The following is a 15,449-nucleotide window of genomic DNA, read 5'->3' as shown; positions in this document are numbered from 1 at the left end:
TGTCACTTGCTGCAGATTCCATCACAGTCGTGTATGGAGTCTCTGTCCTGAGTTGACAGAACTTTTGTCTTGTTTGTCGCACCTGTAGAGCCAGTACCTGTTTCCAGTCTAGGTGTCGCTCCCCATGTGTGAGATTCGCTTTTATTCCAGATGCTGACATGCTCTTACAGCCTGTCCTGGCTACAGAGCCGTCCACAAGGATTTGTCTGCTTATGGTGCCTGTTCCTGTCTAGGGACAACTGTTTACTTTATGGTAATGTTATCAGAAGTTTGAGGGTCAAAGCTTCATCCCTGAGGGCCCTGCAAGCGAGGCTCAGTCACCCATACTCACCAGGCCAACCAAACAGATAATAATGAAAAGCACAGAGAGGAAGTTTAGCCAGTGCAGCCACATTGAGAAGAGGAACAAACAGAGTAGCAGTGACCACAACCATGAGGGTTAAATGGCACACACGAGGTTTGCATGACTGAGCGAGCCTGCTCACAGTGCAGCCCGGTCCGCCACTGACACACCTTTCACTTTGTTCTCTCTGCTCCCGTCTGCCCAGCAAGGTGTTGTGACAAGTTGTCAGACTGTGTGAGCTCATTCTTTGGGGGACAAGCCCTGCCTCAAGCCGACCCTCCCTCCAGAATGAAATTCCTGAGGACATTCCAATTGGGAGGGGTGTCACCAATAGTGTAGAACACAAGTGTCTCTCTAGAATATCCTCGCATTTGCGGGATGGCTGGCGTGTCTCTGTGACCTGATGGCAGGGCCTCCTCCACTTTCGAACCGTCTTCTGGCTACGTGTGTTCTGCAGAGCTTGAGTCTCCCGTGTGACCCCGTGATCTTTTTAGGGGGCTCCCCCTTTGCTCCCCCTGTCTGAACTGCCCTGGGTGGAAACCCGTTCAGCATGTTCTAGTGGAGAGTTTCTCACGGGACAGAGGTTATGCTTGTCAGGCAGCTCCCACCTGCTCCTGCAGACATCACCCCTGCTCTCAGAACCTCTGCCGCTGTAGGCTCCTGCTTGCCGAGGGACCTGCGTGCAGGGCTCATCCACTTCCTATCTGACCTATATAGTCTGTCCACTTTGCAGGACTCAGGGGTCCCCACATTCCGTACAGAAGCCAGGCCTGCTTCAGAATCCTGTTTGTGTCCAGAGGGACACGTGCCTGCCCACAGTGCTGGCTTCCCTGTGACTCAGCCCGCAGCTCCGTGCCTCTCTGGTGATGTCAACACCTTTGGCATAACCAGGCTATAGATCCTCTGCAGGCTTACAGAGCCTCAACTCTTTGGCAAACTCCCTGACCTGACTGCAGAGCAGGCTTCTTTTTACAGGCCTGAAATCTCTTTGCAAGGCCTCATGGTTTTCCCCACCTATTATCATCGTCTGTTTGCTGAAGGTATCCTACATATGAGGCTCTGCCATGTCTACAGGGCTCTTCCAGGCTTTAAAGCCTGCCTCCGACTAGGGGCCTTTCTATGGCCATGGTGTGGCTCCTGTCTGCGGAGTCTCCTGCATCACTGTGCTTGCCCCGTAGCTTCAGACACTGCCCCTTCAACAGAGTCCTTTCTTATCCCCGTTAGCATAACCATCCCCAGGCTGTAAAGTCCCTGTGCACCTGCAGAACCCATACCTGCTTGCGGAGCCTTTCTCAGCTTCCGGTCTTTGCCTATTTGCCAAGTCTGTCTGACCTTCCCTGGGAAGTGCCTGGGTCTCCCCAAAGCTGTCCTTGTATACACGGAGAGCCCCTGTTTGAAGTCCTCCTTTCTCTCTGAGAGCTTGAGTCATTCAGTGCTTCCTCAGTCTGCAGAAGGCGTGGCGGTTTGTGAAGCCCCCATCTACACGGCCTGCTGCACTGCGCAGGCCCGGTGTCTACTTACACGCTTGTTTCTAACTCTGTCAGACCTGTGTGTAGCCGCTGCCTTTCCTTGAGGTCAGAATCTGTCTTTCCATACAGCCTGGAGCCCCACTGATTCCTTTTGTAAGAGTCTAATTTGGCACTATCTGCAGTAACTGTCCGGAGTCTGCAGACCCTAGGTCTGGCTAAAAGCTGTCTGCCTGTTTCTTTTTCCCTTTGATTCTTTTAGACAAGATCTCCTGTAACTCAGCCTGCCTCAGATCCTCTCTATAGCTGAGAAGAATCCTGAACTTCCGATCCTCCTGCCTCCACCTCCTGGATGTGGGCATTAAAGCCACGCACCGCCACGCCTGGTTCTGTGTGGTGCTGGGGGTCAAACCCAGGGCTTCCTGCATGCTAGGCATTCTACCAGCTGAACTACACCTCAAGTGCTTGGTGGCCAGTTTCTAACTCTGTCTCCAGATGTTGCTGCTAGCTGAAGGGCACTCCTGGCTAGAGAGCTCTGCCTGCTGGGAAGCTTTCCCACAGACAAACCAGGTTCCTGTTCGCGCGTCACCACGCCTCTCCCAGTTTGCTCAAGTTTACCCAGGCCCCTGTAAGCCCATCCACTTGTACCTGCCTGGTTTGCTGAAGTTTCATGTTTAACAAAGGTTACATTCTCTCGTGAAGGTATTTGGAAAGCTTCGGGTGGCAGAAAATCTCTTGCTTGGAGCCTGTAACACACACCTGTGTTAGCAGAGGCTATCCCCCAACCTCTGCATCACCATCGTCCTTGCCTAGCCTAGGATGGACATCAACCAGGACCTCCCAGCCATTGACAGCCACAGAGCCCTCCAAATATGGGTTACTGAGGTGAGGGGCAAGACCAGATAGCACAGCCTGCAGCATGGAGTAGTGTTGCCATCCTCCCCCTCCTCCCAGCTAGAGCTCCCTCCTCCACCCCATCGCTGGCCGTCATCGGTAAAGGTCCCTAACTTGCTTCTTGGCGACCTTCTCTCTCAGAACCTAAAGATGCTGCCACTGCCTGAGAGGGCTCATGGGACTTTCTTCGAGGAATGCTGCTATATCATCCTTCACGTAAGTCACTCGGGGAGTCTTTCTGAGGGCTAGCAATGCCCAGAGCTGAAGAAACTCAGGCCTGGAAATAAACTCTGTCTTGAGATCAGAAGCCCCCATACCACATGCCACCTACCAGGGGCTGCTGCCTTGGGGCCTTCTAGTCCCCATTTCCCTCATAGCCTCATCCAAGTGCCTGTCCACTGGCTCCTTGATCCCTGGCTCCACATCCCTCACTCTCCCACCATGCCTTGGAGTGAGCCTGGTCCCTTCCCCCTCCACATATACAAATGCCTGAACCCTAGGTCCCTCAGAGCCCAAAGGCTAACCAGGGAGAGTCCAGCGACCTGCACTACTGGATTGGAAAGGAGGCCAGCGCAGAGACCCAGGGGGCTGCATTTACTTCTGTGCAGCACCTCCAGGAGGTTCTAGGAGAGCAGACGGTGCTGCACCGAGAGTCACAGGGCCATGAGTCGGACTGCTTCCACAGTTATTTCCACCCTGGAGTCGTGTGAGTGCTGAGGAGAGGGGGACAGAGAGAGGGGACGCAGTGTACCTGGTGAGGGTACCCTGAGATGCTGGCTTTTCTTTGGCTGACTAGTAACGTGCGTGCATGCGTGTTTGCGTGCATGTGTGTGTGTGTGTGTTAGTGTATGTACATTGTTAAGATATGTAAGCTCACATACATTCATATCTACCACACAAATATGTCCTTCCATGTACTCACAACTAGTGTCACCCGGGTAAAAAATACGTCTGAAATCCCCAGATTTACCAGTCTACACAGTTCTACATGCTGATAAGCAATGCGCACTTGTGCTTCATGCACCTCATGTGCTCACGCATACATATGCTCACATGTACGCAGATACATGTGTCACAGACACGTACCTTCCCACACAGACCTGCACACGAGCCTTTGCTCACGCCCACACTCATTTCTACACAAGGTGTGTTTTCATTCACGGGTCCCAATCCCTTCCTCAGCTACAGGAAGGGAGGTCGAGCCTCTGGCCTCAAGCAAGTGGAGACCAACGTGTACAATGTCCAGCGACTGTTGCACATCAGGGGAAGGAAGCATGTGTCTGCCACCGAGGTGAGAGCAGACGGGGACACGGTCTCACCTCCAGGCTCACACGGGCCAAGTATCCTGAAGCATGAGAAAGGCGGAGAATGTGGGGAGTGTGTGGAGCGCTGAACGACAGCTCCCCAGATGGCCCATCTCACTAAAGAGACGCAAGGCAGCCTTGGGTTCCCGCCCAACCTCTGCTCTGCTGCTGGGCCCCTGTCTTCCCTCATGCCTCGTGGGAGCTTTGAGAATGTGGGCAGAGGAGGCAGAAGCGGAGTGTACTGGGCCCTTGAAGGGAGGATGATGGGAGTGTGATAGCCTCACACTTTCTCTCACACTATCTATTGTCACACACACACACTCACACACACAGACACACACACACACACACCACACACACACACTCTCACACACACACACACACACTCACACACCGCACACACTCACACACACCACACACACACACACACACACACTCACACTGTCTACCCCTGTCATCCCCGGGTGCACCCTCACTCCAGTCCAAGCAGTGCCCTTTCATTCACGCACCAGGAAATTAACAGAGGAGCAAGGCATTCTGCTCGCGGCCAGAGTTTGCGCAATGAGCATCATCTACAATGTGGGGGGTGACCCTTTAGTCCCCCCTTTATATGACAGTCAACCAAGCTTACAGCAGCCCTGGGAAGCACACAATCCTTCCCAGACTCTGCACCATAACCCCACAGAATCCTGGTCAGGTGGGGATGGGCATCATGTAGTCCTTGGTTAACTACATTATGCCGTTGGGATTATTCAGTGTCCTCAAAATGTGTCTGTTTTAATAACCATCCTTACGCTCCATTTCATACTGTCACCACACAGACACATAGATACTGTCCCCTTGAGAACATGCTCCTGTTCACACATGATGTGTCCCATATACGCATGTATACATGTTCATACAGAGATAAGCAATTGCCTATGTCCCGCTTCTGTGTAACCACATGAAAGGTCACGTGTGGCTATGATGATGCAAGCCTGCATGCTGTGGCAGGCACTATCTCACATACACACATAAACAGCTGCACACAACCTCACGCATACAGGCGACACACCCTGCCTCGCCCTTCCCCCTCGCCCCCTTCCCCCTTCTTCCTCCCCCAGCCTTTGGTTCTGGTGGTCTGACACCTTTTCCCTCCACACCTCTCTCCTGACTCTGGAAGGTGACCTTGTCCTGGAACAGCTTTAATAAGGGAGACATCTTCCTGTTGGACCTGGGCAAGGTGATGATCCAATGGAATGGACCCAAAACCAGCATTTCTGAGAAGTCACGGGTCAGTGTCTGCCCTAAGAACCGGGAGTACAGGGCTTGGGGAGAGGAAGCTCATTAAGTGCCCGTCATCTGACCACCTCAAGGGGTAGTGGGCTCGGGCCTCTGTTAGGTAGAGCACAGCAGACCTGGGAACACTAAAATGACAGGACACCAGCTCCCCTGGCCCTATCCCCGTGCCTATGGGTACCAAGAAAGACCTGGCTGGGCTGTGTGTGGAACGAGGGGCCGGTCCCAGGAAGCCTTGAGCCCCGGCTCCTCTCCGGCAGGCGCTGGCCCTGACTTGCAGCCTCAGGGACAGGGAGCGCAGTGGCCGTGCCCAGATCGGTGTGGTGGAGGACGAGAACAAAGCCACGGACCTTGTACACATCATGGAGGCTGTGCTGGGCTGCAGATCAGGCAGTATGAGTGCCGCTGTGCCCAGCGACAGCGTTAGCCAGCAGCAGAAGGCCAACGTCCGTCTCTACCAGTGAGCAGAACTGGGGGAGGACACGGGGATAGTGAGGGGTCACAACTGTGTGTCGTTATTAAAACAACAAAGCTTCTCCATGGAAACCTCTAGTAAATACACAGAGGTTTCCAGGGAAGGTCAAGTGGGGTGATGGGCCCATATGATCTGCACTCTTGTGTGGCGTGTGGTAGCATCAGTGAAAAGCCCATAGTACAGATGGGAAAACTGAGGCCCTGTGGGGGGTCAAGGAGCTACCTAAGCCCCGAGGAGAGGCACAATAATTGAGTTGACAACTCATGACTTCAGTCTCTGGGAAACCAGAGGAGTTCAAGGGCACTAGGCTGGCATCAGGCCAGGAAGAGACCAGCTGTTCACATCTGGATGCCTGCCCCACAGTGTCTTTGAGAAGGGAATGGATCTGGTAGTCCAGGAATTGGCGACCCGCCCACTGACCCAGGACCTCCTGCAAGAGGAAGTAAGAAAAGCCTGGGTCTGGTTCCCCACCCTTTCCCTTCATAACCCCTGTTCCTGCTGACCAGACTCAACCTTTTTCCTAGGGCTGCTATCTCCTGGACCAGGGTGGCTTCAAGATTTACATGTGGCAGGGACGGAAGTCCAGTCCCCAGGACAAGAAGTCTGCATTCACCAGGGCTGTGGTGAGGTCCTGGGGCCCCTCTGGGGAAGCAAGACAGATCTGATTCAGGATGCCCTGCCTGGGGTTGAAGGGAAGAAATGGCTGTTCTGGAACATATTCCAGGGTCAGGAAGTGAGTGTGTCTACCCCCGAAACCTTATGTGGTGGGGAAGATTCCTGACAGCCAAGACGTCACGTGTGCAGGTCTCAGCCTGGCCTTGAGGCCTGAGCGCCCTCTCCACTTGGGGCAGAGGAGATTTATGGGACAGTAGGGTATGTCATGGCCAGTGTTCACCAGGCTTGGACTAAGGGGCCCCTGCCTACCCTCAGAGACCGGAAGATCAGCGGCGAGGGAGCCGGCTTGTAAAAAGCGTCACATGGTTAGTTAATTGATGCAGTTCAGAGCTTGGGTGTCTTGGTAGCCACAGTTGACAGATGTTTCTGGGGGCTGAACACAGCCTAGAGTCCTTGGGCCTCAGGCCTGCCTGACAGAGTTGTGTCCCAGGGCTTCATCCAGGCCAAGGGCTACCCAAGCTACACCAACGTGGAGGTGGTGAGCGATGGTGCAGAGTCAACCGCCTTCCAGCAGCTGTTCCAGACGTGGTCGAAGGAGCCAGATGGGAAAAAACACCGAGAGGGCCGTGAGTAGGGGGTGGAGCCTGGGGGTGGAGCCTGGGGGATGCGGGGGTGGAGCCTGGGACATGGGCAGACCTGGACGGAACCAGAGGTGGCTGGGGATTCTAAATCCGGAGGGGGCAGAACAGGTGAGGAGGATGAGCATAAAGAGGGCGTGTCCTGGGCCTGTGAGAAGGGTGAGGAGGGCCTGGGCCCAGGGACACTGAGGAATGTCACTGACTCTAAACTCCATACACAGATAAACGAATGCAGGCAAAACTGGATGTAAGCAAGCTGCACACCCAGCCTGAGCTAGCGGCCCAGCTCAGAATGGTGGATGACGGCTCTGGGCAAGTGGAGGTGAGGGCACTGGCTTGGGGGTGGGGGTATGCACACAAGGATAGAGAACAGCTGATTGAGGAACAGTTGACTTGGAGTCACACCTGCAAACCCAGCACGCTGGCCAGGCTGAATGACAAGAGACACTGTCTCAACAGCTAAAGCCACCCAGGAACACCCCCACACATACATGTCCACTCTCCAACAGCTGGCTCGCACACACCATGGACACTCACTCACAGGCACACAGCTGGACAACACCTGGACAATGAACCATGCCCTGTGGCCAACTCTGGTGCAGACACATAAATCACGGACCCTGCACACCTGTTACAAACCCCTCATCTGGCCTCAGTCCAGTGTTCTCATGCTGACCTGTTGGACATATTAAGGCAGAACCCTTAGTTCCCTCAAGCCTGTTTTAAGTTCAGCTGGAGAGATGACTCAGAGGTTAAGAGCACTGGCTGCTCTTCCTAGAAGTCCTGAGTTCAATTCCCAGCATGTACATGGTGGCTCACAGTCATCTATAATGAGATGTGGCGCCCTCTTCTGGTATGCAAGCAGCCATGCAGTCAGAACACTGTATACAGAATAAATACCTGGTCTACAAGAGCTAGTTTCAGGACAGGCTCCAAAGCTATAGAGAAACCCTGTCTCGAAAAACCAAAAACAAACAAACAAATAAATTAATTAAAAAAAAATGGACGCAGAGATTATGGTCCAATCTGGCCCCCAAGCATCTCCTAATGTGGGGATGCTATGAGCCTCTGGGAAAGGGAACAAGGCTACTCAACCTGTGTGTGTCTATGTGTGAGGAGACGGGAGTGGAGTCTAAATCTGTAGGTAAACTGAAGTCAGAGGAAATAGAAGTCCTGCCTACATTTGCCCTTATATGGATGACCAGAAGTGATGGGTGAGAAGAGATGGAGAGAGGAGAAGAAACGGGAGAGGGGAGAAGAAGAAGACAGAGGGAGTGGGCGGGAAGACTGGGAAAGCCGGACTGAGAGGAGACAGGGTAATGGAGGAAACCCGGGGAGAGGAGAAAGGAGGGAGGCTGGGGAATAAGCAGAGGTAAAGGAAGGGGCCAGGTGGACAGAGCAAGAGGGAGGATGGCAAGGAAGTCGCAAAGGGGGTCTGAGATCAGCTCCAAGCACAAAGGCGAGGGGCCTGTGGAAGTAGGGAGTCCTCCCACCCAGGTAAGTGTACCTCTAGGGAGGTTTGGGGCTGTGGCAGTCTTTTCAGAAAAACACGGGGTTCTGATGTCCTGGTCTGGAGGGGAGGTCCTTTGGTGACGCTCGCTGTCAGTCTGTGTGGGTAATGGACAGCAGATGCAGATTCCAGGCCGGCATATGTGCGGTGGGGTTTGTGGGTCAGGGACACCAGGCGCTGAGGTTGGTGTGCAGCGGGGTTGGCGCTATGATCCCCAGCTACAGGGGGGAAGACCTGGGACCAGCCTGCACAGACCCGTACTTCCACCAGTTCTGTCTGGTTCTAAAGCTGAGGTGTGGCTTCCATAGCAACAAGCCATCACTCAGACAAATGTGAGCAAGCGCTGTCCCTTCAGCCTCTGAGCAGTCTCTGGTTTTCTGTTTGTTTTATTACACAGGGTCTCACATATCCCAAGCTGGCCTCAAACTCACTAGACTGTCAAGGCTGACCTTGAACTTCTGATTCTCCTGCCTCACTTCCCCAGGGCCGGGCTTACAGGCAGAATGCTGGTTTTGAGGGGTTCCAAGACATTGTGCATGCCAGACAAGCACTCGACCAACTAAATCACACCCCAACCTTGGTTTTCTTTTTTTGTTTAGGGGTTTGTTTTGTTGTTGCTGTCAATGACACTACAAAGAAAAGAGAAATTTTCCCTCCAGAGCGCCAAGGCCTCTCTTTCAGCCTCGCTTCTACCCTCCTGGCCTGAGCAGAGCACCTCTGCGCCTGGGGGAGGGGCACTGTCTGGGTGCTGTCTGCCCCTAGTCAGGGCCATAGCTAATGGGGTCTAGACGGAGGTGGCCAGGGGCCAGGAGCTGGGTCCATCGTGTAGATTCCAGTCTTGCGCTTATTTTCCCAGGTGCAGAAGGCAAACTAAATCTGTGCTGAGGGGAGGGGAGGCCAGCAAAGGCGTGGGGTTGCTGAGGTCTGTGGGGGAAAGGGTCACTCACAGGTCCAATGTGAAGCATGCAGTCACAGAACTGGGTAAGCGCTTGCTGACACAGAGGAGCCAGTGAGAGCTTTGGGCAGGCTGCTGCAGGTAAGGTTCATCTGTGCCCACGGGTCCCTCGGTCCCCAGGTGTGGTGCATCCAGGACTTACAAAGGCAGCCTGTGGACCCCAAGCACCATGGCCAGTTGTGCTCAGGAAACTGCTACCTTGCCCTCTACACATACAAGACACTTGGCAGTGTCCGGCACATCCTGTACCTATGGCAGGTATGCACACCTGCTGGGATATCAGCTGCCTTCCACTGAGACCTAGATTTTAAGAGTGAAAGAGGAAACCCCAGGCCATTAATGTCCCCCTCCTTCTGCAGGGCCTCCAGACCACCATAGAAGACACCAAGGCCCTGAACCTCAATGCTGAGGAGATGGACCTCATGTACCATGGAGCACTGGTGCAGGCACATGTGACCATGGGCAGAGAGCCCCCCCACTTCCTGGCCATCTTCCAGGGACAGCTGGTGGTCTTCCAGGTAGAGCCCACGTTGGTCTTCCCCTTGACACGGGGGGCTGGAGAGGTGTGCAAGCCTGGGCGTGAGTGACTCTAGCCTCCACACAAAGATGCTGGGTGTGACACTGTGTGCTTGTGATCCTAGCCTGGGGGAAGTGGAGACAGGAGGATTCCCGGAGCTCAATGGCCAGCCAGTCTAGCGTCACTGGTGAGCTCCCGGCCATGAGAGACCTTATCTCAGAGGAGGTGGAGAGCATTCCTGAGAATGACGTCTGACATCCCAGGACCTTCGCGAGCACGTGTACACATGCATGTACTCATAATAATAATCAATAATAATAACAATCATCTATCTAACAAAAACCACAAAAATGAAGGATTCATTTTAGGTCCAGTTCAGAGGTCTCATGACCCCTGGCTCTGATGGTTCTGTGCCTAGATGAGGTGGCACACCATGGTGGCAGGAGCTTGCTCTGGGCCCTCTGAAATGGGTGACAATCTAATTTGAAAGGGGCCATAGGACAGTGGTAGCCTTTGAAGCAGTTTGTTCACCTCTAGGGCAGGGAGGTTGCTCCCAGGAGCCCTTGCCTCAGCCGGGGCGCCCACCTTCTTCTAGGGGTGTGCAGACAATGGAGGGAAGAGGCCACCAATCTCCAGCACGAGGCTGTTCCACATGCAAGGGGCTGACAGCCTCAACACCAGAACTATGGAGGTGCCAGCCCGCGCTTCCTCCCTCATGTCCGGTGACATCTTCTTCCTGGTCACAACAGATGTCTGCTACCTCTGGTTTGGGAAGGTACCAGTGCATCACCACTTGGGAAAGTGTCGCTGGGTCAGAGAGGGATCCCCTCCACCCGAATGCAGGCTTGAAACCCAGCTAGATAGAGGCCAGTGGATGGTTCCGTGGGTGGTGTAAAGTGGCCCAGGAACCCTGATTCACAAGTGAACTGGGGTTCCTCCAAGCAGAGGCAAGCCTGGCTCTGGCTGCCTTCCTTCCTGCTTGCGGACTTTCCCCAAGTCCCTTTAGGAAAGAGAGAGAGGCCTAGTCTTGTTTGTTTTGGGGTTTTGTTGTTGTTATTGTTGTTTTATCTTTAGCATAAACCACAAATGACTTCCAAACCTGAGTGTCTCTCATCCACACTCTGGGCCCAGAGAGACTCAGCTGAAAGGAGATGCCTTGCTCACAGGGGTCCCCCGCATAGCTTAGGCCTCCCTTGGCTCAGGTCCAACTCCACACAGACCCCAGTGAATGGACATGGGACTGGAGGTGAAGCCCTGCCTGCTGTAGGGTTTGACCCAGCCACTGCTTGCCAGGGCTGTAATGGGGACCAGCGTGAGATGGCGCGGATGGTGGTCACTGTCTTCGCTGGAAATAACACGGAGACGGTGCTGGAGGGTCGGGAGCCTCCCCACTTCTGGGAAGCCCTCGGAGGCCGGGCCCCCTATCCCAGCAACAAGAGGTAATGGGATTACAGGAGAAAATATTTATCTTGAGGAGGAGCTGAGGCCCGGAGGTGGTGACTAATGAATCACACAGAGAGCTGGAAAGATAAGCCTAGAACTGAGGGACTCGCCGTCCTCCACCCGCAGGGGCACGGGAGCCTGCCTTGCAGTCTCCAGCCCTTGGTAACTTGGATGGGGTCAATGCCAGGGCAAATGGAGAAATGGCGCCCTCTGCTGGCAGCATCCTCTTTCTGCACCACCTCTAGGGGCAATCCCTAGCAGGACAAACCCAGGGGTAAGGGCAGACTAAGACTCAAGGACTGAAGGAGCTGAGTCCCTGGGCGCTGCCCTCCACCCAAGTCTTCTGGGCTTTCATGTACCAGGCTTTCTTTTGGGCCACCAACCAGCTCCCAAATCACGACACAGAGACTTCTTACTAATTATAAATGCTTGGCTTTATCTTAGCTCTTATTTTAATCTGTTTCTTTTTATCTACAGTTTACCTCGGGATTTTTTACCTTTCTTTCTGTATGTTCTACTTCCCTGTGTCTGGCTGTCTAGCAGCTGCCTGGTTTCTGGCCCCTACATGTCCCGTCCCTTTCTTTCTCCCTAGCTCTCTTCTCTCTTTTGAGCCTGGAGTTCCCCTCCTACTTATTCTCTCTGCCCACCACCCCTCCTACTCCTCCTTTACCTAGCTATTGGCCACCCAGCGTTTTATTAGGCCAAATTAGGTGCCGTAGGCAGGCAAGGTGAAACCAAATGCAACACATCTTTACGTAATTAAACACAGCACACACAAATGTAATGCATCTTTACATAGTTAAATGTCCTACAACCCTCCCAGACTTGCTCCCCTCCTCCCACCCTGGACCTGAGGCTACTCCCTGGCTTAACTGAATGCAGGTGACTCCCGTTCTAAGGAGGACAGGGCCTCAGCTCAGCTTCTCCCCACTAGGTCTCAGGTCCCCTTGCCCCATCCATGGAGCAGCTGATAGACTTTCAGTCACCTTCTCTATTTGTCCCCTGAAAGAAAGGTGCCCTGGCCCAGAGCAGGCACTCCCAGAGAAAGCCAAGGGGTGGGTGGAGTCCAGAGGAAAGCCCAGGTCTCCTGTCCCAGAGGACGGATTTCCCTGAGGTGGGGGTGGGGCACACATGCCAAGGGCCAGTGTGGCCCAGATGGCACCCCTCACAGCCCCTCCTCTGGCCAGGCTCCCCGAGGTCTCCAGCACCCAGCCCCGACTGTTTGAGTGCTCCAGCCCCTCGGGCTGCCTGGTCCTCACGGAAGTGGTATTCTTTGACCAAGAGGACTTGGACAAGTATGACATCATGTTACTAGACGCCTGTCAGGAGGTGAGGCAGTCACTCCAGCTCAGCTGGGCTGGGAACGCTGGGCGTGTCCGCATTGGTGGAGTTGGGTGTGAAGGTGAACTTAGCCTGTGACTGATTGTTGCCATGGATTGAGAGTCTGGGTGTGATAGGAAGACCACAGCATACTAGGAACAAGAGTTGGGCTGTGTGTGATCATAACCTTGCGTGTTGTATATATTACTGTGTGTCCTATGATGCCATGTATGACTCCCCATGAGGGCCTGTGACTGACTGTATGGTAATGGCAGTAAATGGAAATACTGATTGGATAATAGCATACATGCAATGATTCTCTGAACCTGCACATTTGACTGGGTAGACGATGCCAGCGATTGTGTGGTCCAGTACTACACAGAACCGGCCAGACCAGTTGTAGCTGGTGGCGCTGCCTGTGTGTGCACGTGTGTCTGTGTGAGACAGAAAGAAGGGACACATGATAGGCTGTTGGCGTGACTGAGCAACTGTATGTGTGGGGCTGTGAAATTCTGCGTGGCTATGAGATGGTGTATGTAGCCAAATGTGACGTCACTGTGTGTCTGTGTGTCACTGTGTGTGGTATTGTCTGAGTTCTGAGGAGGTTGAGCTCCCAAGCCCAGACTACATCTCCCCCCTCTTCCCCACTTCACAAGCTCCCCTATTACCTAGCCAATGCTCTCTGATCAAATCTCTGGACTCCACCTCCTGCCCTTTTTCCAGCCGTGGTGGCTTTCACCGTCCCGAGCCTGCCAGGCACATCCTGCTTATGGCCTCGGCACTGCCTGGTCCTTCTTCACTTTCTTCTGAAACATACATGTGGCCTGCTCTCCCATGAAGACTCTGAGAGCAGAGATTTTTCCCAACTCTTTGCTTCTTTTGAGACAGAATCTCTATAGGCCAGAATGGTTTTAAGCTCACTATGTAACCTGAACTTCCTCTGGCCTATGACTCTGCTGGGATTTTGGGCCTGCCCACCCCCTCTAGGTGTCAGCCCAGGACTTGACTAAGCAAGCAACCCCAGGCCCTCTTTTTTTAGCCTCAAACTCTCTCTGGTAGCCAACTATGGCCTTGAACTAACTGATCCCCCTGCCTCTACCTTGCCAGTGTCGTCATTACAGACACATGCCACACTACCTGGTTTGGGGACAGTAACTTGGATTCCTTTCACTGTTGAGTGTTTAGTTCCTAGCACACGCTAGTGCTTTGTAACTATTTATATTAGATGCATGTTTGCATGCCTGTGCTGGCAAGTGTTCACAGTGTGGGAGCATCTCAACTTGCTGGGCAAGTGCTCTTGGCCAGGCATATGCACGCAGGGCAGCATGGAGTCGGGAGGAGGTGACCGAGTCAGGGGGTTCCTCCACCTGTCCCAGCCCAGGCTTTCTCTGTGGCCCAGATCTTCCTGTGGCTTGGGGAAGAAGCAGGTGAGCAGAGGAAGGAGGCAGTGGCCTGGGGCCGGGAGTACCTGAGGACTCACCCAGCAGAGAGGATCCTGGACACACCCATCATTCTGGTCAAGCAGGGCCATGAGCCTGCCACCTTCACTGGGTGGTTTGTCACCTGGGACCCCTACAAGTGGATGGTGAGGCCTAGCACCCCTCCCCCATCTTTGTCTTGGGGAGCGTTGTAAGAGCCCCCCCCTCCAGGCTGAGGATCTCCCATGAGTAAGGGGGAGACATGACCTTGTCCTTTAGGCTCCTGCCTGGGTTTCAGGGAGCTCCTTCCCTTGCCAGTCCCCCCAATCCTGCCCTAACTTCTGCCCCCTGAGAACAACCAGTCCTATGCCAACTCCCACCCCAACTCCTGCCCCCCCCCTCCCCCAGAACAACCAGTCCTATGAGGAGGTTGTGGAAGGAAGCCTGGGCCCAGCATCTGCCATCTCTGAGATAACAGCAGTAAGTGTCCAGCAGTTTTCCTGGAGGCCCCACATAGTGGTCTGGGTTCAGATGGTGCCAAGAGGCCTGTGGGTTCAATGTGATCTTTAGTGGGCTCCAGTCCTCCATCTTCTGTGAGCTTTTCTCTGGACAGGAAGTACATAACTTCCAGCTAACTCGAGGGCCGGGTGACAACAAGGCAGGTCCCTTGACCCTACTGGCCTTCAAGAGTTCCCAGGAAAGCCCAGAGAATGATCTAAAGCTGGGCCACAGAGTGGATGGCAAGAACCCCAGCAAAAGCCCTAGCGAGGGCTGCAGCAGCTCAGCAGCCAATGGGAGCCTGCCCCGGGAAAGGCTGATGCACCAGGCCGTGGAGGACCTGCCACAGGGAGTGGATCCTGCCCGCAAGGAGGTAGGTACCAGACGCTGTTGTCAGCACTGGCCTGCGACCTAACTCTGCACTGGAGGGGCCCCGGGTACCCTGCCCCCCGTAGTGGTCACAGACAGGCAGTGGGCAGACTGGAGAAGTGTGGATCACACCTCTGGGTGGCACAGGAATCCTGTCCCTCCCCGCCACTCCCACCCCTCCCCCAGTTCTATCTCTCAGACTCTGACTTTCAAGACATCTTTGGGAAATCCAAGGAGGAGTTCTACAACATGGCCAAGTGGAAGCAGCAGCAAGAGAAAAAGAAGCTGGGTTTCTTCTGAGCTCCTGGAAGTCTCCTGGAATACCTCCCCGTTCCTAATAAAAAGCCAGTTGGTTGGTGTCAGGTGTGGCCTGTGTGCCTTCACCTTCTCGGCAGCAGGGCCCTGT

At 54.1% G+C, this 15,449-nt stretch overlaps 1 protein-coding gene across 2 annotated transcripts; it reads left to right on the top strand.

Annotated features, from left to right (window-relative positions):
• The first annotated feature begins 2,522 nt into the window (after window positions 1-2,522).
• On the top strand, window positions 2,523-15,403 carry Vill (villin like). 2 transcript variants are annotated; one of them, XM_075964191.1, is made up of 19 exons: window positions 2,523-2,694; window positions 2,845-2,919; window positions 3,204-3,409; window positions 3,886-3,994; window positions 5,170-5,280; window positions 5,546-5,745; window positions 6,124-6,202; window positions 6,285-6,383; window positions 6,866-7,001; window positions 7,235-7,335; window positions 9,599-9,736; window positions 9,838-9,996; window positions 10,591-10,770; window positions 11,289-11,434; window positions 12,626-12,767; window positions 14,158-14,343; window positions 14,585-14,656; window positions 14,790-15,047; window positions 15,230-15,403. In XM_075964191.1, exons 1-19 carry the CDS (start codon window positions 2,629-2,631, stop codon window positions 15,341-15,343), a joined length of 2,577 nt encoding a protein of 858 aa, XP_075820306.1. In that variant the 5' UTR covers window positions 2,523-2,628; the 3' UTR covers window positions 15,344-15,403. The 2 variants fall into 2 exon arrangements, with proteins under 2 accessions (XP_075820306.1, XP_075820307.1); XM_075964192.1 differs by lacking the exon at window positions 9,599-9,736.
• The last annotated feature ends 46 nt before the right edge of the window (window positions 15,404-15,449 follow it).

This window comes from Microtus pennsylvanicus, chromosome 3 (assembly GCF_037038515.1).
Source record: "Microtus pennsylvanicus isolate mMicPen1 chromosome 3, mMicPen1.hap1, whole genome shotgun sequence".
In the NCBI taxonomy this organism is placed as follows: Eukaryota; Metazoa; Chordata; class Mammalia; order Rodentia; family Cricetidae; genus Microtus; species Microtus pennsylvanicus.
The sequence above is the reverse complement of the archived record's forward strand: the minus strand, read 5'-3'. Positions and strand labels throughout refer to the sequence as shown.

Bases quoted from the DNA above. Each gene is read 5' to 3' on its own strand.
- Vill (XM_075964191.1), top strand. From the start codon at position 2,629: ATGGACATCAACCAGGACCTCCCAGCCATTGACAGCCACAGAGCCCTC. The intron at 5,746-6,123 runs GTGAGCAGAACT...CCTGCCCCACAG, and splicing joins GCCAACGTCCGTCTCTACCA to TGTCTTTGAGAAGGGAATGG. The intron at 6,203-6,284 runs GTAAGAAAAGCC...CCTTTTTCCTAG, and splicing joins AGGACCTCCTGCAAGAGGAA to GGCTGCTATCTCCTGGACCA.